This window comes from Cyprinodon tularosa, unplaced genomic scaffold, assembly GCF_016077235.1.
Source record: "Cyprinodon tularosa strain WSP-4 unplaced genomic scaffold, ASM1607723v1 ctg520, whole genome shotgun sequence".
In the NCBI taxonomy this organism is placed as follows: Eukaryota; Metazoa; Chordata; class Actinopteri; order Cyprinodontiformes; family Cyprinodontidae; genus Cyprinodon; species Cyprinodon tularosa.
In genome coordinates this window covers 63,473-88,809 of record NW_024039253.1, presented here as the reverse complement: position 1 = coordinate 88,809, position 25,337 = coordinate 63,473, and the positions used below count along the sequence as shown (strand labels likewise).

The following is a 25,337-nucleotide window of genomic DNA, read 5'->3' as shown; positions in this document are numbered from 1 at the left end:
AATATGGCTGGAAAATTAAACCCAACAGCCTTATATAAAACATAGGCTAACAGCAAAAGAGGATATGATTATTTCTTCATGTATGTTTACAATTATGAGCATGAAAGTAAATTCCCTTACATTAAATGTATCCTGATAGCTGTCAGGAATACCTTCCTATGTGAAATACAATTTCTGAGCCAAAGGAATTATAATTTGTTGGGGAAAAAATGTCCCCCCTTTGTTAAAACATGGTGTCTCTACAAAGTGTTGCATAGTGAAGGAAGTGTGTGTTAACTTTGCAGTGCAGAGCCCACGTTTTAAAAAAGCCCCTTGAGACCTGTTAGCTGGACTCCTCATTTCAATGTGTCTGTTTCAGGTTGAGAGAAAGCTTGGCCTGGCCCCTTTACAAGGCACGCACTGCCATTCACCCGCAAAACCCATCCAACAGCCAGACGTCCATCTCCAAGTTTTAACAAGACACTTTAGGCTCATGCCATTCTTTTCTTACAGCTTTTCATCTTAGGACCTTATATTTTTCACTAAGTGATTCACCAATCCACTGCCCATGGACGGAAGTCAGCCAGTTTTATCCTAATCATCACCGACTTGTGATTATTTGGTCCAGACAAATTATTTTACCTTTTATTTTACCCATTATGGTTGGCTTCATCCATACTATATGTGTCCAAACCCTAATTATATAGACTAGACATTATTTCCTCAATTTTGGTTTGACTGTAGTAAAAAGTCAGATAAAGATCAGGGAAATATAAATCAATGTAAACAGTAGAGAAGCACTGATTTGGCTTTTTCTGACCATTAGCAATAACCAGTTTTCTGTAAGTTTCCATTTGAGCTTTGACCTGCCAACTCAGATTTTGTCAGGTTATAAAAATACACAAAGATACATAATGTAAAAATGTAAGGGTTCGTAGTTCAAAAGCAAATCAAATTATAAAATTATGGCTTTCTTAATAATCACTGTCATGTCAAAAAAGGGCTTTAAGTTATATTCTGTTAGTTCAAGTATTTATCGACAGAAAATGGCTACAGTTTCTGCTCTTGATGCATTTCATAAATAGAAAAAAACAAATCTGGTTTAGAGCCTTTGATCTGCCAAAAGACTGGAAAATCAAAATTCCATTCCAAGGAAAAAACTGGAATTGGCAAATGGATTGAAATAAAACCAGAAACCAGTTTTTGCTGGTAACAAACAAATCTGTCAGCCTTTTTCTAACTTTAGTGGAACATATTATATAACTTTTTAATATAAAGCTTAAAATCAGTCGGATCAGATTTTTTGAGGGGAGGAATTCAGGATCTTAAGACATTCCCACTGACACACTTAAACATTACACAAATATGTCGATGTCAAATGACTTATACTGAATTCTTAAGTGAAACAACTAAAAATTTAAAAAAATATATGTATTAAGAAAGTATATTTTGAGATGCACTAACCAATCAGCCAGAATTTGGAATTACAGTTTTCTCATCATTGGCTATGAGTGGTAAGTGGCAGATCAGATCAAGAAATGTCTGAAATTTTGATAAAAGGTAATAAAAAATGTAAATTTTGACTGGTACACAACAAACAAAATCTACTTTTATGAGCATTTTTTGAGAAAATAAAAATTTTATATCAGTTAATTTAAAGCATAAATGGGGCTAAATTTGTTATTTGTAAAACCAAACAACCTGCATAGCCTATTTTTACATTTTTATGTTTTTAGTACAAGTAAAACGATCCAAATAGGTTCAGAATCAAAAAGTTAGGCTTCAAAGAAATTAGGACATCAGGACTGGGCAGCAAAGGCCTAATGGGTGCATTCTCTTAAAAAAAAAAAAAAAACAGAACAAAAGATTAAAAATAAAATATCTTTAAGGAAAGAATTATGCAGGATTTTCAATACAACTTGAAGTAGTAAAGTGGTAGATGGGACTGAGGCAATAATGCAACCACCAGAATATCTTAAGGCATTCTGCTATGGATGGATAACCAGAGAAGGGATCAAGAGGACCCCAGACACATTGGCATCTATTGTACTCTACTGGCTTATTTGACCACAGGGGTTCAGCTGCCTCCAAACACTCACACACAAATACGCTTGCATGAAAACTCTCATCAGGCCAAAAGGACAGCACGCATCATTACAAACCTGCGGCGTCGCTCCTATCCCTCTAACCCGATCCAACCCAAAGCATGGCCCTCTGACCTAATCTCCCATTGCTCTTTTGGCAAACTGTCAAAGCCATCATTCACCGTGAAAAGACACGAGAGACACTTGACTCCTTTACTCTGCTGGCGACTGACTTTCACAACTCCTGCCCCCCAACCACCACCTCCAACACACACACACATCCCCTGCAGCTCATTAGCACCACAAGTTTTCATTTCTAAGATGTATACAACGAGACAAAGCTTTGAAAAGCAACACCTAAATGGATTTTTTAATATTCGGAATCTGTTTTAAAAAAGGATAAATGTTAAATTTTTTGTAAATGTCTTTTTGTAGAAGATAAGTGTGTGCAAATTTGTTTTTTAAGGGTCCCATTAAAGGGTTTATTATGTTTATGTGGCGAGTTAGGAGGCCCTCTGGTGGATATAGTGCAGCCATGACACACACACACCCATTGTACACTTTCCCACTGCCCAGACTGGACCGTGCAACTGCTGAGCTCACATTCTTTCACTTTCTCACTCTACTGTTCAGACAGACACACACAGACCATCACATGCGTGGCCTGAAACAACTTCCAAATGTGCATAAGCTCCTGGGTACACAAAATAAAAGGTATACATCACAGAAATCTACCAGCAACTACCAGCAAATATGTAAGGAAGACAACAAACTGATAAGAAAGTTTACCAACTGAACAAACAGCTGATTATCTAAACACTGCTGCCACTCATAGTCTAGAAAATAAACCAAACAATATAATCAGTCGTTTTGTTTCCTGCCTATACGTAGAACGCCCCGGTGCCGCCTGAGCAGAGAGAGCAGTAGCAGAGCGGAGAGAGGGGGGAGAGCACAGCAGAGTGGGAGTGAGGGACGAGAGAAGAGACGGGGGGGAGAAACACAACTTACCTGCTGTTGTTGCAGATGCAGTAGCTCGACTGTGCTTACTTCGCTGCTTGTGTCACCAGCGCTTGATCTCCCATCTCTACTGCCAGCCTCTAATTGGCTGCTGCTTAGGGTGCTCATTCCATTTTGACTCATTGAACTGTTGCTTATTGTCTCTGTGGCCGACTCCTGCATCATCATGATTTAAAACCTAGAAGTGATTAAGAGGCACCGGTTAGGGCTCTTCTCGTTACAATTCCCACCCCCCATTTCTTTTTTTTTTTTTTCCCCCTCCGATTTTTTTTTTCCTCCTCTTTTCTTTTCTTTGCACGCGTCCATTATCAAGCCCTCAGTCCCCCTTTGCAAATTAAAGCATTTAAAGAAAAGGGAGGGGTACGGGGGGGATGCAGGAGAAGCAATTATGCATTCATTGTGTAAATGAAGCAATACAAAGACATGCATGTCCTGGTCCTTTCTAGAAACGGGGAAAAATTGTATCAAAAATGTTTAAATTTAGTAAAAATAATTACAAATAAAAAGCACCTTATTGAATTGTTGCTAAGGTAATGACGTTATTAAAAACTGTTGGTTTTAATTAAAGCTTTATATTGGCATCTTTAAAACAGTAGCTTCAAACACAGATTTTGGACGGTTCAAAAGAAGTAAACTAATGATGGAAGCTAATCATATTAAATTAAAATTTGGCAGTGGCAGGACTAGAAAGAGGAAGCTCCAAATAACATGGTGCAGGGCTGGTGATGAACACTATAATAGGTTTGTCATCCTTACTCTGGCTAAATAAAATCTGCCTTGCAGGGTTCCATAGAGGAGGAGTGCTCATATTTCATTTATTGGCGCCTTTTTTCCCCTCTTTCTTGTTCTTTAATCAAATCTTATATAGCCTTTTTTTCCCCTAATTTATTCTAAAATTGTGCCCTGATCCCTAAAGTTAAAGAAATAATACATAACTGTATTGTATGTAGCTGTAACTAAATAAAACTGTAAATAAAATAAAACATTTAAAGTTAAATCTAATACCTTTTACATGGGAAATTAGAAGGTTAGGTTACTAATAACTGAGCTAAAAATAACATTAATTATGCATATAACCGCCTGTCTTTTTAGCAATAAATGTTTTATAATCCTTCCCAACATTTAATACTAAGTACACGCTGTAAGGAGCTCCACTAATATTCGACAGTTTTGCAATATATGAGAGACTCAGATGCTTAATAAAATATAATGCAGTTTTATGATCTCTCTATGCAGAGCATATTTTAATGTTATAAACTAATATTTGAAAATGTGTAATTACAGTTTTAAATGGTGTTTCGCATTGTGTGTATTTTCTGGCCTGTAAATACGGTTTTAATAGAAGTGTGGACACGTCCTTCTGTGTGTTTGCGTGTGGGTGTGTGTGTGTGTGTGTTTGACAAGGGGCAGATACAGGACAGGCCCTAAAAGATGTCCACAGCCAGGATAAACAGGATCTACGGAGGGAGAACAAACAGGGGCTGAGCTATTACACAGAGCAGGGCGACAGCTGTCCAGGACACAAGTAAATAAGGGAAGAGGCCAGGACAAGGCGTGCTTGTGAACAAACAGGGCCCCTGTTTAACACCGAGCCGCTTACTGCTGATGGAGAAAGACGCGGTGAGAAAAGACAGAAACAGAAAAGACAGGAGGAGGAAAAAGAAGGAGAGGGAGCGTAGAAGCGAGGGGGGTGACAGAGAGAGAGACAGTGGGAAGGAAAATAAGGGAGGTGGTGGCAGGGGAGGGGGTGTGGAGGGGAGGGTGGTGCGGATGGGGGGGGGGTTTGGATTGGCACAATGTGACATCCAATCCGGTGATGAATCTCAGCATAAGAAACTCAAGGCTGCAGCCGAGATCAGCCGGCTAATAAGTATTCAAATTAGGCATAAATTTTACATGCCCAATGTTTAAAATATTCAGAGAAAGACTGTCTGATTGCCTTTACTACCATTTTATGAACATTCTAATGGAGCTCGGATCTCTCCGTTTTTTTTTTGTGCTTTCTTTCTTAGGCCGACACGGAATGTTCGGAAAACTTGCAAGATATATGAGACAAGGAAATAAGGATTTTTAATATCATCTGAATAGAGGCAAACCAAGAAAAAAAAAACTACTGGGATTTTTATTATGTGCTTACTCAAAAAGGAAAAAGTTAATGTCAAGGAAAAGAATAATCATTTACATTTTTTATAAAAAAAAATCTACAATCTTATCTTCTCAATCCAAAATGAAATCTGTCTTTTATGGCTAGCTGCAGCTTCATGATAATGCAGATATATGCAAAACATATTCGCAGAGATCAGATGGTGCTTTAACCTTAATGACAGCGGTGAGATAAATTAATTAGCCATCTAAAGGCTGCATTCAAATCTGCCAATTAGAATGTCAATTAGGAACACAGCCAGGCTGCAGTGACGAGGGCTAACCGAGCCAGGGATCTGACTGGGGGTGATGAAACTGTCACACAATGCACACAAGAGGCAGATAGTGACAATCCTGAGGATGTAACTGCATGAAGTACAGATCTGTGTTTTCATCTGATGGGGTACCGGAACTGACCAGGGCACAAACTGCTCTTAAACCACTGGATTGGAAAAGACCACAGTGTTTTCCAGGGTCCTGCATTTCATCACAACTGCTTTTTCATGCCATTTCATCTGAAACCATAATCTTCCAATGAGCAAGAGCCTAGACCAGTTATTATCATGATCAGATGCTGAGAGGAAGGCTGATATTACCTGGGAACACACTGGTGATGCTGTAGCTGTATCTCTAATGGAGAGGAGAATATAGAGATGGTGACACAAAGGTAGTGGGATGGGAAGCAGATGGTGTCACTAAAGACGCACCAATCAACTGATTAGAAATCAGAATACACAATTTTTTATTTATATAATAGATGTAAATATTTTTTTTTATTAATAAAGATTTTCCAAAACATATAAACTTATTGCATTTGTACTCTGATACACTTTTTCATTTCCATTTAAAAAAAGTTTTAAGATAGGAATATGCTTCGTTTAAGCGGGTAAAACTTGTTATTCTTGATTTTCTATTTTTGCAACTGTCATAAATCTTTCAAAGACAAAAAGGCAGAATAATGCTGTTATGCACAGACTTTAAGCAAGTAAAATTTCTATGAACAAAAAGTTATCTTCCTACAGTAAAATTGCAATTAAATTGCATTAAAGTAGTATGATAAAGGCTTTGATGCAACTACAATTACCACAGACAAATGTTAAGTGTATAAAATGGTAATAACATTATATTATGAATGATCTACATAAATGTAGGTGTTGCCTTTCAATTTGTTTATGTTAAATATGAGGGATGCATGAAGTGCTTCCTGATGAGGTGTATTGCATTTTTTTGTCCATGTATCTAGGCTTATCAGCTCGATCCTAAAATGTTGGAAGAAGTGGGAGAATTTCTGCTGTTTTCCAACAAGTGACACAACAAAGGTTTAAGGAAAATTGAACCTTTACTCCCACACCAACCTATCATTAAAGGGTAAAAGAAGCAGCCCTCCATCTTTGTTTGCAAGCTCTAAAAGCCCTTAATGTAGCCTCATTACCTGGCCTGTCTCCTGCTCTATCATGTGCCGTAAACACACACCGTGACACTGACCATCCATCTAGCTAGAGAGCGCAGCTGTCTGCTCCGAGAACACCGAGGAATTTACCGTGATCCTGTGTTAACACACTGCTGCCCTGACACCGGTTTCATCTCCAAGACATCCATATTTTTCGGCGTAACGACATTCTCCATTTCCGTATTTCATATGCATGAGTTGCCAAAAATATTTTTTTTTGTACCGAGGAATAAAAGAAAAAAGAAAAGGAAAAAAAAAAGTGACCTGTAAACCCGTGATCCCAGACGTGTGTTCGTTATCGGTTCACGTTTCAGGTGGCTGCCGGGAATTCTTTTGGGATTGAAGAGATCAAAACAATAAGAAAAGAAAAAATAATAATAGAAATTACATTTCACACTCTGATGACTCCCCACAGCTCTCTGATCAAGCCAAGATATGGTTACCATTTAAAGTAATCACAGATTCTTTGCTTGAGTGAAATTAATTCATCATTGCCATAAGTTACTGTGCATGCAAAATAAAGAAGTAGCTCTGCAAGGGCAAGAGCTCACATATTTAATACTTGAGATTGCTTAATAAATCAAAATGCCATACATGCACTGACAAAAAAGAGTTGAAGAGAGAAATCCAGAACAGCCTGAAACTTCAAGAAATTTACTTAAATTTTGATTTTCACTGTTTGTTTCAGTTATTCTTTTATTTTTGCAGCATTCCACAAAATACAAATACAATTCCTAGATGTTTAGAATGTAGAATTAAAATGGAAAAACACAATTCCCTCAGATTAAGTAAGGGAAAGACTGCCTGCTGCACCTTAGAATTAAAAGCTTCCTTTTTGGCACTAAAGGACCACCATAAAGAAGCATTAATGACTACTTCTTATAAACCTGTGTACGGTAATGGTTTCTGCTCACAGATACAGGAATTTCAAAAGTGCTTCACTGGTGAATAAAGATTACTTTAGAGGGTGGGGGGGAGAAAGAAAGGAGCTGAAGAAATCATATTTACAAAATCTGGAGTGAGGGCCAAATGAAAAGCGATGAATATGAATAATGGACTTTGCCTTTTTTTTTTTTTATGCCGGATTAACATTATTCAAAGCAACAGAATCAAATGTGGTTATCTCCTGTCCAATGAGCCCTGCATTGAGAAAAAACCACAGTCATATTTCAATTCTTCATTTGAGCCCTGACAATAAATCGTAGTTCTGTGATAGGAGACATTCAGTGGAGAATGTTCAGAACTTAATTCTCTTCTATTTACAATAAGGAGATGAGACAGAATAAGATAAAAGGCGGACTATTTGCCACAGTGTGCACGAGTCTCTGAATGGATGTGCGGGGATGAGTCGGAGTCGGCGTTCCAAGAGAACAGAGAGGGGGGAAAAAGTGACAAAGAGAAATGGAGGAAAGTGTATAAAGTGTGGTTTCAAATGTACGGGCTTCACAATGTGTCTTTATGATCAAATGTAAGAGGAGCTGATGGATCATATGCATGATACTGTTGGAGAGAAAATTTAATGTTCAATAAATATCGCTGAAATAGGTTTATTAAGAAAAAAGGTGAAGGATAAGAACATCGTTTAATGCGGTAAATAAAGATAATCTTGCATTTCAAAGCTATAGCATTAGTTTTTATGAAAAGAAGCAGGACATATTTGCTTTTATTTATAAAAAAAGGCAGAAAGGCAAACATTTTACCAGTTAAAAACAATATCTGGTTTTCTGTGTAGCCTTAATCGGCGCTTGCTGGTGGTCAAACATTTCTTTTCACCAAATCAAGCATTTAAACCATCACAGTTAAGAAATGTCCAATTTCAACTGAATGTATCAGTCTACAGTGTGAGCTCTGTGGCGAAAGCTTTTAGTTGAATGAAACAATGAATAAATGTACGAGACATGCTTTGACGCATATGTGGAAAAAAAAATGCAGTTTTTTCATTTTATTGTACGCTAAAGTACTAACGCGATTAAAAAGCAGGAGCAGTTTTTTTTTCCTCCTTTGATGTGTCGCAAATGTAACAAAAAAAAAAAAAAATCTGTCAAAATCGGAATTGACTCGTCTGACCTCAGTGAAAGGCAGAAATCGGTAGCAGCCAGGAAAAGTCTAAATGGTGCATGTTAGATATAAAAAGGAAGAGAAAATGTATGTTATATGGAGTTGGGGTGTAGCAACAATGGCATAGAACAGAGCCCCAGCTGACAGAAAAAGAAAAAGAGGAGGAGAGAGATGAGTTTTTTTTCTTACATTTAGGCTCGTCCCATATCATTTACATGTTCCCCCGTCAGACACCACGTTCTGCTGAGGCAGGAGATGGCTGAGCAAGACTGTGACGAAGGCCGATCCGTCGGCTCTCATTTGCATATTTGCCAATTCTGTTAATTAACTCAACCCACCTAATCAGGGCTAATTGACCTATAAAGAGGAGAGGCCTCATTGTCTCATCCAATCATCTTTATCAGGAGTAGAGGAGGTTGCACTTGTGAATGTGCAGCACTTCCGACATAACTGTATTTATAGACCTTTTCTGAGTTGAAGTATTCCTCTCAGAAAAGACGTTTTTTTTTTTTAATTCTCTGAATGATCACAACTGAGCTGCTTTGACGCGGAACAAGACCCGGATAACAAAACGAAGTGTGTGGACAAATTCCCTTCTGAGAAGAGCAGAGAAAAATCAGAGAAGGTAATGACAGCTGGATCGCCTTGACTCTCCGGTCCCCTTTTTCAACAGCGGGGCAGATCCAGGGGACGGCTCCAGCTACAGAGACATAGCTCATTGTGACGTTTCCAGTTATTTCTGGTTGATTAGGGCTATTATGTCTCCGGCTCTGATTTATGTTGTCATTCCCTCTCAGCAGTCCTGCATCGATAGATCTTAATGAATTGGTAAATAAGGGTGAAGATTGCGCCTGACAACACCGCAACATTCCTCATTCATACCAGACAAGATTTATGTAACCAATTAGAAACATAAAAAGCAGGACGGGGGGTTTATTCAGGAGAAAAAAATGGAATAATCTTTCCTTTAGAAACTGAAAACAGATGAGCACTCCTTAACCTCCGATAAGTTGCAGATTTCACATTAAAGGTGAATTTATCTAGGTTTTTTTTTTTATTGCCAGGGTTAGACTAAACACCTGCTTTTCACATAATTTATAAGAAAAACATTTTTTGTAATCCAAAATTGTAAATAGGTAAAATCAATGATTAAAAATTGTCCCCGCAATGAAACCTTTACATGGAAATATTACACTGAAATAAAGCAGTAAAAATGTTGGATCAATGAACAGGTGTGCGAGGTCAATGTTTTACATTTCACTGATTAAAACGGCCATTTGCATTTTTTAATCAAACCACGTCTCAATTATTTGATTCTTGTAAAAACGTTGCTCCAGAAATCCTTTTGCGGGCAAATGAAAGCCCGCTTTGTAATCAAGAAAAATTTTCTGATAAAAGTGCTGATCATCAATGGCCGAGCGACAGGACAGGAAGACCCATAGGGCAAGTGTGAACAGAGGTGGAAAATTAAAGCGGAGTGATACGGCTCCTTTTCCAGCCTCCCTCCCTTCAAGCACATGCAAATGAGGCTGTGCTGCTTAACTGCATCATTTATGTGGATAATAGCGGCATCATCATTACGGGGGGAACTCAAATTAAATTACATCACAATTAGCATAGCAAAGTGATTGGTTAAACTTTCAAAACAAATAAAGCCGCACGACTAATGAATGGTGTTAATTGGCCAACAAGCATTCTAAATAAAACACGGAGGTAAACATGTGCTTTAGTTAAACAAACTTAAAATTCTGTTGTTTAAAAAAAAAGGAGGAAAAATGGAGAGTTTCATGAATTTCATGAATACTGCTAGTGGGATTTCTGAGTCAAAATTCAAAATTGTAGCATTTAATTTTATTGTGCTAAATAACCTATTATAAGCTAGACTCTAGAGAACAATGTAAATGATCTGCCTTCAGAATGGAGTTTGGCCAATTCTCCGTGTGAGCTAATCACATAGCTCATTATGCATTAGGGTATTAAATTATGAAGAAGAGTCCCTTTCGCATTCCTTCACAAAGCCCTATGAAATGTTAATAATATGCCCACAATAGCCCAATACCGAGCCTGGCTCATACTCATCAATATTTAAGTAAACAAATGATCCCGCTCACCTTTGATAAAGATAATTAGCGCTCCGACCATGAACAGTCTGGTGACCTCTTGCCTTTTTTTTAAACTAAACAGCTGTTTCTAAGAGTTTGTTTTTTTATTTGTCTCTGTCCACCAAAAACAAACAAGTCAATTTTTCAGCCCTTTAAAAACACTGATAATTTAATCTAATTCAAAAACATTTCTTTTTTTTTTAAGTGGTTATCTTACGCTGGAAATAGCAACACCTGATTTAATACGAGTGCAGAAAGAAAAGTCACATTCATGCAATCACACAGCCACATTAGTGCACGCACTCGTGCGCACACGGACGCACACACTACAGCAATTCATCAGCACTAATTAAGCAGCAGATTAACAGAGCCCGCAGACGGAGGTTGAACCGCTCCACACTGGGACGACCAACGTGGGGGAAGGCAGCCCGGCAATAAAACACAGCCATTAAATACAGTCAAGAGCCTGGAGTCGACTACGGATGACAGAAGATTGATGGGTGGATGACCAGAAGGATAGACGGATGGATCGATGAAGGGATGGACAAAGTGGAGTGTGTATGACCTTATCTTTTTCCCCTCTCTCTCACTCTCTCTCTCTTTTTTTTTTTTTTTTACCTGAAGTTGAGGAGTGTCAGAGATCTTGACCAGACAACAGAGAACTCGCCTCTGCCACCGGCGGCGAGGGTGTCTCGCAGCGACGCCCGCAACTCGACTGGTGTCACCGTGTGAAGAGGCAACACTATCTGTGTCATCACTTCAGCCGTGTTTATGGGGGATAGCATCATAAACAAGCCGCCTCCCCCCCCCCACACCACCACCACCAACACCACCACCTGCACCACCTCCCCGCCCTAGTTGTACCCCCCACCTCTTGCTCCCTCGCTCTCTCTCCCCTCCTCTTGCCATCTCACTGCCACTGTGCCATTCATGCATACTTAAATCACCCTTGCCCTATTAAAACAGAAAGAAAGACTTTCGTGACAATTATTCTATAATTTCCAGTTGTCAGTGGGGCGATTTTAGATGGGGGGCCCCAGAACAGGTCAGACATGCAGGCCCCAAAAGAAGAGGCTCCAGTTTGGAGAGGGGGAATAGAACAGGAGGGGGAAGGCAGAGGATCTTTCTTTACACACTGAATATATTTAGACAATTTCTCCAACAAGCCACTGATGAACTTTTACATTTATAGGACAACTTCAATTTCCCCTTCAAAAATATGTATTTTTTTTTGTTTTGTTTTTTGCAATTGTTTGAACAACCTTGACATTTATTTAAACTTTTTTTTTATTTAAATTAAGAAGAAAAAAGGTTTAAAAAAAAAATCAGTATAAGAGTGAATGAGAGGACTTCCAGGTGCTCTCTGAATGTGGGTGGGTCCTGTATGTGTGTGTGCGCGCGAGAGAGAGTGTATGAGCAGAGCTTCACATGTGGGCTGCTGTGACTCGTCGGAGGATGCTTGCCGGCTCTCTGCCTGCAAGGTCTCACTGTTCCGATCACCCATCTGCCTTACTAAAGTAAAAAAAAAAAAAAAAGGTGTTTCTTTATCTCGCTTGAATATGTGGACTGGCTCTTGAAACAGGGGGACGGAGACAGAAGCAGGGCTGGAGGGACGCTGCTAAGAGAGGTGCAATCGCCGCAAAGGTATGTGTGTCTGCCTCTATTCTGGGGCTCATTCGGAGCTTTTCTTTTCAGTCCTGATTGTGCATAGGTCAAAGTGTGTGTGTGTGTGTGTAAAGAGTCTGAAAAGGATTAGTGAAAGGCTGAGCGTCAGTCCGCGTCCTACACTGAGCTCTAGCAGAGAGTAAAGAGCACTTTAAAACAATTAGCAACATCACATCTGTGCATTTCCAACCTGCTCGCTGTCACAAAGCACTATGAGTACATGCCAAAAAAAGAGTCACATAAGACAAAAACGACCTACCTTTTAAACAACCAGTGAGAAATCCACTCTCCTCAGTAAGAAGCATTTGAAGAAGTATTCTTAGAAACCTGATGGCATTACTGTGTCAAAAAAAAAAAAAAAAATGAAGAGACAGTCGCAGTAAACAGAATGAAAAGTAGTGAAAAAGAGAGGAAAAAAATGTAGAGAGGGCAGCTAGCTGGCGCTTACTGTCAAAGACATCACCAGAGAAGTATTTACGGCCGTATTTACAGTAGTGCGCGGGGAGAGCACCTCTGCCTGGTCACGTCTGAGAGACAGTTGCCGTTTCAGCGCTGCCTAATTAAAACAAGTCAGGCAGCCCCGCTGGATTGTTTTGACGCCTGAGGACCAATAGTACACAAAAACCAGTGGCTTGATCGGGGGGGTAGGGGGCGGGGGGAGGAGGAGGAGGGGGGGGGTGCGCGGGGGGGGAGGCTTGTCGTGGGGAGCGGAGGAGAGAGGGCGGAGGGTGGCGAGAGTTGGCAAAGAAATAGTGAGAAGGAAAGAGGCGGGAGGGATGAGGGGGTTCTGGAGGAATCTGAAAGGGGAGGGAGACTACAAAGGTTGAAAACTGCACGGGGAGACCACCACATGCAGCGTGCATGCACTTTCTCCAAGACAAAATTCTAAAGTGACGCTTGAGACTTCTTTGTCAGTCTAAGGACTACCATCTGCACATACAAAGCCTTGATAAGCGCAAAAAAAACCACCAAAAAACTTTTAAATGACTGTCAGAGAAAGTGTATGAAAAAGGTAAGGTTGAATATTTCAAACACTTATTGTGATTCTAAAGATTCACAACTTGAATTTTAATTCAACACTGATACTGATTCACGTCGGTATCTTTCACAAGAACTGGATAAGTGGATTGAACTACGATGCAATGATGTGTTCCGTCCACTGTAAGCAAAACACAACGGGCAACATTTAGGGGCTAATGGTATTTGCCGATTCTTTTGTCACTTTTTTTTCCTTCTCTCTCCCTCTCCCTTGCATGCCACAGATGTTTTTCTTAGACGCTCCAACAGACAGGAATCTACTGGCAAGAAGAAAGCCCCGGTCTTCCCCGCGAGAGTACAAAGCCCCCCAGTCTGCACACAGCAGATGCAGGAAAGCTAGTCCATCTGCCACCAGCTTGCTGAGCCACATGGGCCTGAGAGCTTTAATGAAAGTGGGGAGGGGGGGGACATTTATTTCTTTATCTCCAAAGGTCTCTATTATTTACATAATAGAAAAAAAGTTTGGAACAAAATCACTGCATCCATCACTGGATATACAAACAGAAATATCTAATGCATTTACAGCATGATTTATTGTAATTATTGAAAACAAAAAAGATTAAAGAATTCCTACTGCTAGAAAATTATGTTAAATTAATAATTTTTATGGGATTATTGCTTCTAACAATAGCAAATAATTAAAAGTTTTATTTTACTGTTAATAAAGAAAATATTTTTGAACAAATCTCTGCTTTTGATGCCTTTTTTTTGCCTCCAGGAAGTATTACCGAATTTTTCATGTTTTTTAGCAGTTAAAATATGCAAAACCCTTTTCTCAGACAGCTCAAAAGTGCAACACAGCAACAGGTAAGGGAGGGGCAGAGCTACATTCCCCTCTGTTCAGATGGAGAAAACTTTGGTCACATCCTCTTTCTTTTCTTAGCATCCCACCAAAATGTCTTAAAATTACAGAAATAGAGTATTTCGGTGCATCGTTGACACAATTCAATATCAGTAACCAGCCCATGTCCATATGGATTTATTAGAAGTATAAAAAAGGTTAAACACCACTTTACCTCCAAGCTCTGAGCTGTGCACTAGTATGATTTAACAGGCTCTGAGTAGTACATTATCTCTGCGGCCTTGCTGAGGCATATTTCAGCTGCATGATATTATTAAGAGCCGTAACACAGACCAAAAGATGTAGCGTTTTCATTAGTGTCAACCGTCAGAGCTCTGAGGTGGAGGGGATAAACACTAAACAAGCACGGCAGAGTGAGAGCGTGAAAGAGTCGAGGAGTTCAGGGCAGGGAATCAAAAGGGGCTAACATTAAAGAACTACTGTTAATTGCTCTAAGCATCAACATTATTCAAGTAATTTCTCCCATTTCTCTTTCAGTGCCAAAGGCGTAAGACTAGAAAGCTCCCCAGTAACATTTGCTCCTCTAAAGGAGGAGGAGTGGGAGGGAGGGGGGGGGGTTGTTATGCCCATTTCTTCATATTACCGACACTGTGTGCATCCCCCCCCCTCAGGTGGTTATTCCCTCCATGACTCCTCTTCTGGGGTTTCTGCTATCAAGGTCAAGGGATACAAGCAGGCCCGACGGTGCATCGACGAGGTGGCAGCAGAAAAAAATGGGGGAGACAGACAGACAGACAGACATGCGGAGTATGTACAGTGAGGAGGGGGTGGCGGCAGCTGGTTCACAACCTTGGCAAGAGCAGCAGAAGCGTCATGACAACGGCAGTGGAGGATGTTGACTTCCATCTCGTTTGAATACAGTGATTTCAGCAGTTTGCACTCACAACTACTGCGACGTCTGAAACCATTTTCAATTAAAGCTACAACAAAGTGAATTGCTTTAGGGTAATTAGATACAGACAAGCGGAGCCGGTTTCCCCATCACTTCAGTATACAAGATGATAAGAAGAATGCACTGAATATTTCAAGATAAATAGTTAAAGCATTTAATTGGTTAAGCTGCTCAGAGGATCCGAAGTCCATAGAAATGCACCTAGAATGCATTACTAGATCACTGAATGCAACATCCTGGACCACAAGATTGTAAAGACAACACTGTTACTGGGTAACAAATGTATCCATTTTTAGAGTTAGGCTGTGTTTAAAGAGGAAGTCAGGTAAAACACAAACACTGTTATATTTTTCCAAGTGACGTCCAGATGTGTCTGGCTACAGTTACACTGGTTCTAGATTGCACTGGCCCAGCCTCTTAAAGCTTTCAATCTCAATATTATTGAAGTGTCCGTCTTAGATACTGCTGGTTTTGGAAATGTCTGCAAAAGTTTAGAGATTTTAAGAGTTAAGGTAAGAGTCTCCTAATTTCCGTCATATTTTTTCTTTTATCTTGGAATAATGATGAATGCTTCAAACAGTAAGTCTTTCCTCAGCTACACAGTGTGACGTCAGCTCTGATCCTCCACAGCGGGAAGGATAGAACATTTTATTTGGACTGCTGCTCATTCTAGTTCTTGCAGAACACCCAGAATTAGTGAAATTAGAATCACAAAGTTAAAGTTTTATGAAAAACTGGACATTTGAAATTGGTCACAACATTCTCTGCTTAAAAGATATTCAGTTTCCCGTTTTTTTTTCCTTTCTGTATCACCTCACAAGAGGGAAATCCATTTACAAAAAAGGAAAAATCCACATTTATGGAACAGAACATGCCAAATTATTTTTTCCTCAATCAAATGTTTCCTAAGCACAACTTGTAATCATAAAAGTCCAGCCCACAAACACTACTACTAATATTAATAATACACCAAATAAGGCCTAATGGCTCAGAAGGGCTCTTTTAAAGTCCTGTTCAATGTTGATCACACAATATGTTGCTTATGGCCACAAAGCAGAGGCCATTACAGACCGGTGATTATATAAGTGGTTGGAAGGCAGCACCATTTTAATATACTGTACTTAAGCACCAGGGTATCCATGGCAACTTGCACTTTCACCGTGCATTCAAAAATCCCTAATGAAATGTCTATTAAGGGGATGATAATGACAGTGTCCAAATATATTTGCATATGTGTTTCAGTAGGAAAGGAGAGCACATAATGAAGGTAGATGGGTCCCTGATCACTGCAATGATTTTTTTGTGTATTGTCTGTGATTTATTTGTTATGTTTTAACTGTAGAAGTAATAAAAACCTTGAGTAATTCTACTAATACTTGTGTGGATGATTTTTTGGGGGGGTTTGAGAGTGTGAATTGAGCCTTCATTGCCTTCATCTTGATATCTCCACATGTGACTCCCATTTGCGTCTTTGGCGGACTGCCCAACAGGACATCCCTGAGGGACTGTTTGCTTGACTCAATATCAACAGTCTTAGTAAGCAGCTAGGGGAGGAGGGGGACAGGCTTGTGTTCCTATTGAAAATAAACCAAGCTGTACTTTCACTAGGCCCAGAAATATCAACACACGCTGCAAGGAGCCGTGCCCAGCGCTCAGCAGCGCTCCGCCCGTGTTTTTTCAAGGTTTACGATACCTGCACCTCCCCTCCAGCTGCTTCTGCCGACACACACAGACAGCAGGTGGGCGGGAATTAAAGTATACATTACAGCAGAAAAATAAAAGAGATCGAAATGACAGAAGTCAGGCGGTTCAAGCTGACCCAGCCTCTTGAAACGAAGGAGCTGCGATACGAGCGACAGGCACTTCAGGTTAAATTGGCACTCCTGCTACCTCTTCTTATTTTCTCCACCACCACAACTGGCCTCAAAGCCAAACTCCTACTTAAAAAAAAAGGCTTTTCTTCAAAAGCATATTTGAATTAAATGAGTTGCTGAAATCAAACGCTAAGCTGAGATGAATACATTTAAACAAGCAAGCGAGGCTCACAGCAGTTTACCTGTTATAAAGAAGATGGGAACTGGATGAAAGTGTAGAGCAACAAGAGCTTACATTATTTCATAGTAGCTGATAGGATGTGGTAAGAATGGCAGCAGATTAATTATCTTCTGAAGGAAAGCACATAGCAATCATTTTTTTTTCAGGGATATTTTTGTGTTTTCTTTGCTTCTAAATCTAGTAAATTCAAACCTGCCACTGGCTAAATGCAGGTTAATTATTGGTTGCATTATAACAGCATTTAATTTCTCCCCCCGACTGTTGGAGGCAGTATAGCACCTGAGCTGCAAATGCCATTTTCAGCAGTAGATCTACAAAGTAAAAAGGTTTGCCTTGACAACCAAGAAATGGTGCTAAAGCTAAAAGACTGGGATTATTTTTAATCAGGCTTGAAAAAGACACAATTGGAAGAAACATGATAGGTTGGTTTTCAATAATGATTGATATTTTCTTTATTTGAACCTTCACAACCTTTTCTACCATCTCCCCAAACGCCAGACGTCATCTAGATGGTGGTTTTTAGGCTTAATCTGGTCGGTTCTTCATAGTCTTGATTTAGTCCAGAAATAGTTGTTGAAAATTGGGTATTTGGTCAGTCTCATTTTGTCCCAATTTAGTCCAATAATAGACGTTGTAAACTCCATTTTCAACATCTTTTTCATGATCTGAAAATTTGATTCAACCTTTCACTTTTAAACCAAATCTAAAAGTCGTTTAAACGTAAATCATGTCATCTTTTCAATGTCTTTTCAACCAGTTTTTGCTTGGTGGGATATACAACACACAACTAATGACTCAAAATGTTCTATAAATGATTCATTTCTGATGCAAGACAAGAACAAAGAAAATTCAACACGTCCTAATATTTTAGGATGTTGTTCTTGAAACAAATTATTAACCAATGTTGAACTTTTCCAAAACATACTAGGGCGTTCACCAAAAAAGTTGGCTTGTTGATACGTCAAGTTAATAAAGCTAAGTCGACTCATATCTGGACGACTTGAAAGTTACACACCCCCCCTGCATGGCTGCAACCCTGCCCCGACATAATGTGATGACGTCATAAGATGAAGCATCGACTTGACTTCCATTTTTACTGTCAACTAGTCAAAATCACAACCTGTTAACAGCCTAATATATGCATTTGATTTCAGTGTATTTTAGTTTCCTCTCGTAGTGTTTTGTGGTCATTTCATCTATTTGCCATTTTAAATGTTTGTAGCTTTCTGTTACCAAATGAAGTCATCTGTTATAGGACGATGTTATACCAAGAAAAGGTCAATTAAATATTTTATCCATGCTTTGAAAATTTAGAATTTATATAAATTTTCTATATTACACTGTTAGTCTGCTGAGAAGAAATGTAGGTATATGACAAAAACATAGATCTAATAGTAGAAAGTCCTTCTGAGGTATTTTCAAATGAACACGGTTAAAAATCAAAAGAGTTAACTGACACAGGAAAACACTAAGAAAAAGGGGGGATGTAATAAGCAGTAATGGTTAATAGCTCTGGAAAGGTTTGTTTTGTAGATTTGATATGGAAGTGAAAGGCTAAAGTACATATTGCTAATTTTGCCTTTAAGAAATTAAGTACCAGACAGGAAATGTCAGGTGCAGAAAGTTTTAAAAAGTCAAGGGTTAATTTAAATCCTGCAGAGGGACTTACAGTAGACCATTGATTAAAAGTATTTTTTTTTTGTATTGATATATATATTTATATTTTTTTTATCAAGCTTGGCCTGTTTTTCAGTTTAGTCCTGTTTCTCTGACTGTGACTAACTGTATGTGCGCTCTTTCATCCTCTGACATGGAAGCTGGCTCAGCCCTCATCTGCCTGGCTGTGTGTTTCCTGGACGGAGCCGCCTGTGAAGCTGGTTGACAGTTGCCTTTTGTGTCTCTGCTGCTTTTTGTATGTCTGCTTCTGTCTCCTTGAACCCCAATCGGCTGGAGGCTTCTTCCTGTTAAAAGGGAGTTTTTCCTGTCCACTGTCGCCACAAGCATGTTTAGTGTGAGGAAGTGCCTTTGAGTCAATGCAATCAACTTGTTTTTCTTAGACAGAAAACTTTAAATCAATTTGACTGTATGATCTAGTTGAATTGTCTCTGAAAAGTATAAATATAAACATATAAATAAATATATAAATAAACTGAATTTAATTCAATTGATATTCTATTCATAGCTGAATGCACGGAATGTAGCAGGAGGCTGGTTAAAGTTAAGAGTGAATTTTTATAGAAGATAGCTTCCCTAAAGACATTGTGTTGTTTGCAAAACATAAAGTTTTCAGAAAGTTTTAGAAATAAAAAAAAACATGAAATGTAAATATTTCCATGATTATGAATACATTCTACCTTGCTACAATCTGCAGAGGAAACTTAAGTGATACACACTGGTTTCTATTCCTTTGGTTTGAAATGGTCAGTTGGTGAATCAGATAATCTACAAATGTATTAAGTACAAATTTTGAAAATATTCATAAAAAAGCTAAATGACGTGGACCTTATGTTAATGCAACAAATATAAGAAAAAATGTCTTAACTGTCATGAGAATAGTGCTTATAAAATATTTGAGTGACTGATGCAGATTTTCTACCAACAATAACAGTGGCTGTGGGAAGAAAATATTAATTTCCAATGCTGCTCTAATATGTCATAGAGATTAAAAGGCATCCGGAAACGTGAGGTTCAATAACCATGCTTTTAGGTTTCCTGTTTGGGATGAATCTGAAACCCATTTATGACAGTGATCTGTAGCAGCCTCAGCTCTGCCAAAAACATTATCATTCCCAGAACCACAGCTACACAGTTGAATAGCGGAAAGACAAGCTTCACTGACAGACAACAGAGCACAACACCTGTATATGCAATGCAACAACTGCTACCCAGCATCCAAGGAATGCATTTTATGGAGTACATAGTTTTTTCTTCCCTTAATGCCAACTTTTTAAATGATGAATTTTTGGTGAGTAATCTCTAGATGCTTGAAAAAAAGAGAGAATGCAGTTGTACATATTACCTGTTTATATAGGAGCTATTACTGAAAGCCCAATTTAACTAGACATCAATTACACCTAAAAAGAAAACTTCTGATAAATCTAATTCAAAATAATAGGCAAGAATAATTTAGTCATTATATGGAGAATTCTAACTCTCATATTCTCCTCACCGCGGCTAATTCAGATCTAATTTTTACTAGCCACTAATTTAAGGCTGATGGGTGGGGGATAGGAATTACATCTGGATGTAATTGAATGTGTGGAACTGAGCCCAGTGGAGGCTGTAACACCCCCCCCCCAGTCACCTACACTGACACCCCCCCACTACCACCACCGCTCCACTCCCCTCCACTATATATACACACATACAAACGCAAGGCAGACAAGACATAGAGGAGGAACTATTTAGGTGAGTGGGACTTCCTGAGAAGTGAAACAACACTTTCCACAAAAATGTTTTCATTGTGCTGTCACCAGACACAGGCTGGAGCGGATACACATACAGTGTAGCCAAGGCGCAGGCAGGGAGACAGACAGAAACACTGATAAATGAGAGAGGGAGTGAGAATCTTAGACGGTGCAGCCTTCTCCAGACAGCTGCGCTGGATCAGGATTTAATAAATAGATAAATATGTGCAGTTTAAGAAAGGTTGGGGGTTAATTTGGACTTCGCAGTTGGGCCTGCTGTAAAAGCTTAGACTTTATGAGGAGGTCTCCTTCTCAAGTGACCAGCTACATCTGGGTTGGCCAATTGCGCACCCTAATAAATGGCACCGCTTTTTTTGGTGCTTTTTTTCCAATGATCTGTAGTTTCAAAGCTTAGAGTAAAGAGCAACCAGCTGCCCTGGTTTCACTGTACATGTGAAAACATAACAGCAATTTCAAATGTTGTATTGCTTATCTTAAAAAAATATATCATCATTGAATAAATTAGTGTGTTTTTGTTATCCCCTAAAAGTGTGGATTTTCATTTTACAACATTATGATACTTTGTTTAATCCAAATGAGAAGCTTTTTAAATGATCTACAATTAGGAAATACAGTGCTGGCAGGTGAGGTTGTATACTTCGGAAGTAAAAAGTTGAAACACTAAAAGCCATTTTTTGCAGCAAAATTGGAAAATTATTTAGCATTTTTAATTTTGCATTGAATTATACTGTGGGAAAATGTCACGTAGGGCTTTAAGAATAATAAAACATGCTGGATCTAATTGTTTTGTCTCATTTTTTCTCCGAAAATTATTCCTTTGTTTATTGAAAAACAACCATTCAATAATTATCCAGGTTTACCAGGTGTATGAACAATTATAGGCTTAAGTGTACCTGTAGGGCTAAATACCTCACAGCAGCGCTGCTCTGTTTTGTAATATCTTTATTATTCTCTCTATTAAGATGTTTTCTAGGACTGAACATAGAGGCTGTTGTTTACATTTAGTCTTTGTTTTAAAGTTTAAAGCCCAGTTTTACAGCAGATGCTTGGTTAGACGTGATACATTTTGTATCAGCAGATACACTGGAAAAAATCGAAATCTAGATAAGTCATTTTTTCTTAAAATAAGTGGTTTATTCTTGGATTGAGGAGATAAAAGAGACATTTTGTCAATGGGACAAGACAATTTACACTTAAAATAAGAAAACACAATTGTATTATCTTATTTCAAGTGTATTTTATCTAATTTCCTTATTTTAAGAATAAAATACTCATTCCATTGCCAAACTACAAACTTCTCCTTTACATACTCAAATTAAGGGAAAATACACTTAATTTAACACATTTTTTACTTATTTCTAGATCGTTTTTCAAGTGTAAGAGCTTGTCAAAAACTGGGGATCAGAAATCATCTGCAAAAGTGTCAATCATGCATTTCCAAAATTCTGATTTTAAAGGAAGAAAAAAACAGTAAATAGAGGTTTAACAAAAATAGCTTCATAGTATTACAGTTTTAAGAAAGTAAAGTTTGAATTTGTAAGGATAAAAAGACAAATTTGTTATGTTTGAGTGATTTTTATTGATTTCATGGAAAATAGTCCCTATAAAAAAAAGTGCAAGTATAGCTCCAAACACACCCTGCAGGAGGGAATTAACATGTGCAGAAACTTGCCTTGGTTCTATTCCACACCTGAACCCCCTGCTCTTCACTTAAAATCTTTGACATCCCTTCAACGCTAAATTTGTTTTCCAAATGAAAATAAACGGAGTCCGACTGGTTTGAGGCAGTCATACTCTGGAATATGAGATCAAATAAAGGCTTCTGTGGAGGCTGAAAAGAAAAATGAAATGGCTTCAGAGGGGAGATGTACCAAGTAATAAAATTACTCCTTTATATCTTCCTAAACAGCATATGTTCCCTGGAGTGGGAGAAGGCTTCACTTTGGTCAAAGACAAGTATGCAACTGGCAATTTTTTTCCTTCAGGGAAGATTCCCTGATACTCTTCTCCATACTTGGCGCAGGCCAATTTTGTTGAAAACGAGAAGCTATTTCAGCAACAAGTTAAGCGGAACTTTGGAAGTTTCACTTTGATGATGAGCTGCCCACACGTCCACATTGAAAGGTATGTTCCATTAAACTGGAACAGCAAAGTTTATAAGCACATTGCTTTTCAATGAGTTCAAACTCGGCTGAAATGTTCGACTGAACAGTGGCTTTTTTTTCCACTAATGCATGCACCTTACTTAGAGCTGACCACCATGTACCACAAACACAGTAAATCCTTTTTGGTATGAAAAAATTCTCCACTTTTGAAATTGATTGGCTAATCTAGTTATACAAGCAGCATCCTATTTGGCATTGGCAGAAACTAACCGCTTAAAGTCAGGCAATTGATTTGTATTATTTAAAAGCTGGTCACAATAATATTCAGATGGACTTTTTCACTATAGCAGAAAGGCTGTATTAAAGGAAAATTTGCAATTGGAAAGAATACATTATAATTCATTATACAGGCGCTATTAAACCTTCAGTAAAAATGCTTTAGAACAAGAATTGAGCCACTTATCAGACCTACTCGCTACCTTTAAAAGCTGTCCATGCTCAGTGCTCTGAGTGGCAGAAAAGCAATCGCTGATGACTTTAAAATAGGACTAGACGTACAATTTAGCAACAAAAACTAAAGCGCCGCACAAGCATTTTGAAGAACATTTTGTCTAAGAAAAAACCCACAATCTTTAATGTATGTTATAGATTTTTGTAAAGATATGGGTCTGCAGAACAAGGGACTTAATTGTTCTACTGATTTTCATTTTTAAAAGAGTAAACAACATGCTTAAACATAAGTTGTCTTATGTTTAAGCATTCAATTAAGATCAAAAGTCTTAATTGAATTTAGATCTGGACTTTGAATTGAGAATGAATTGAGAAAACAGATGTATGGCATTTGATCTATTCACTTATCCCTAACTCTGTGGTTAGGGACATTCACTTCAAGATAGTTGAACCCCTGTCCCAAGTCTCAAGTTTTTTTTTATATCCCGTAAAAGATTGCATTAAAGTATTTAAAAGTATTTAAAAGCCTTGAAAACATTTTTCCACCACTGGTTTGTTCAGATTTATACCTGTTGTTGGCGACCCAAAAAATAAGTTAAGCAACTTCTGAAGAAAGATTCGTTTATTTAACCAGACATAATTGGCTAAAATTAGCCAATTCTGAATTTGCAAAAAAAAAAAAATGTGCAAATTAATAAAATTTGCAAATTTTAGAGCCTAAGCTCGTATTTTCTTATTACGGTCAATGCCAGGTAGGGTGGAGGTTTTGGAGGACCCAAATGCAGAGACGGAAGCTAAAGTGGTTTCTTGCAGTTTTAGTAATTTAAAAAGTAGCAACTGAGGCAAAAATCACAAAATAGAAAAAAAAAAAAAAAACTAGAAAACATCAGTGAAAACACACATGGGGATCAAGAAATGACAGCAAGGAACAAGCACAGAGAAACAAAACAAAGACTGGGCTAATGGGCTGACAAAGAACAGGTGTGGATGGAAGCAGCTAGAAGGGAGCTAGGGGAAGGAATCTGAAACAAGTGGGCAACAGAGGATAAAAAAATAACCAAAAGCAACTAGAATAACAAAAAATGAAGATAAAACCATTGAGACTTCAAAAAGAAAACTTAAACAGATGCAGATTTTTATTTTTGGGGGGGTAATTTAGAAAACAAAGACAAACATGTATACAATTCTTAGTTTACCATTTATAAAAGAGTAAAATGTTCAGGTAAAACATACCATGTATCAAAATCTATCAGAAAAATCCAAAGGTTTTATACAGATTTTTTGAAGTTTTTCTGTCTTTACATATTTTTTTGTCCGTTTTTTTTTTTTTTTTTTTTTTTTTTTAATAGAAGAAAACAACAAACAAAACCAATTACTTCCAGATGTAAGATGATGTCCCAGTTTCCATTTGTTTTGTGGAGTCTTGGCATGTAATAAGACAGTTTACGCACAGTTGATGATATTTGCAATGTGACTATGAATTAATTTCTGACACAAATGTAATACGGAAGTCCCTTCTTAACTGACAAACTGCTAGATTATTGTTTACAAACACTCACAAGTAGAGAGCAGACTCATTACAGATCCCGTGGCACTATGCCCCGAAAATAGCAAACTGAGCATGCATCTGTGGTTTACACTTGTCAAGCCTGCTGACTTTTAATTTACAAAAGAGGCACCCAATTAAACTTGGAGGCAACAGTTTTTGCTACTTTGTGAACTTAAAAAAACAGAAAGTTTCTAGCTGGTTTGTCTTTTCCTCCCCTGTTTAAGCATGCTGCTGTCTGAGAAGACGAATGGTGAGAGAGGGCTGTTCCTGACAGCTTAAAAGTACCCATCAGCTGCCTTAAAGACATCTCCCTGCACATCCATCCCCAAAACCTCCCCAAACAAACACAAAGCTCCACTTCAAATACATAGCAGGGCTATTAGGTAATCCTCTCCTTTGTTCATTCTTACTGAGCCTCAGTGACTAACCTCAATTTCTCCTCGTTCCACCTCTTGCCTTCA

The 25,337-nt window shown here is 38.3% G+C and overlaps 1 protein-coding gene and 1 long non-coding RNA gene across 13 annotated transcripts in view; one reads left to right on the top strand and one right to left on the bottom strand.

Annotated features, from left to right (window-relative positions):
- foxp2 (forkhead box P2) overlaps positions 1-25,337 on the bottom strand; it is a 120,538-nt gene that overhangs the window by 61,290 nt on the left and 33,911 nt on the right. For 5 of the 12 annotated variants that reach the window (XM_038303898.1, XM_038303904.1, XM_038303899.1 and 2 more), the window contains exon 4: positions 3,072-3,258. The exons of 1 other annotated variant lie outside the window; for it this stretch is intronic. In XM_038303898.1, the coding sequence (XP_038159826.1) occupies positions 3,072-3,248 (177 nt within the window). In that variant the 5' untranslated portion in view covers positions 3,249-3,258. Of the gene's footprint in view, positions 1-3,071; positions 3,259-11,450; positions 11,624-12,756; positions 13,140-25,337 lie in introns of those variants that run through there. 6 more of the 12 variants (XM_038303900.1, XM_038303909.1, XM_038303902.1 and 3 more) reach the window with 6 other exon arrangements.
- On the top strand, positions 12,176-14,994 carry LOC119795735. The gene is made up of 3 exons (XR_005282364.1): positions 12,176-12,349; positions 12,415-12,476; positions 13,760-14,994. It is a non-coding gene; the product is annotated as an uncharacterized LOC119795735 (long non-coding RNA).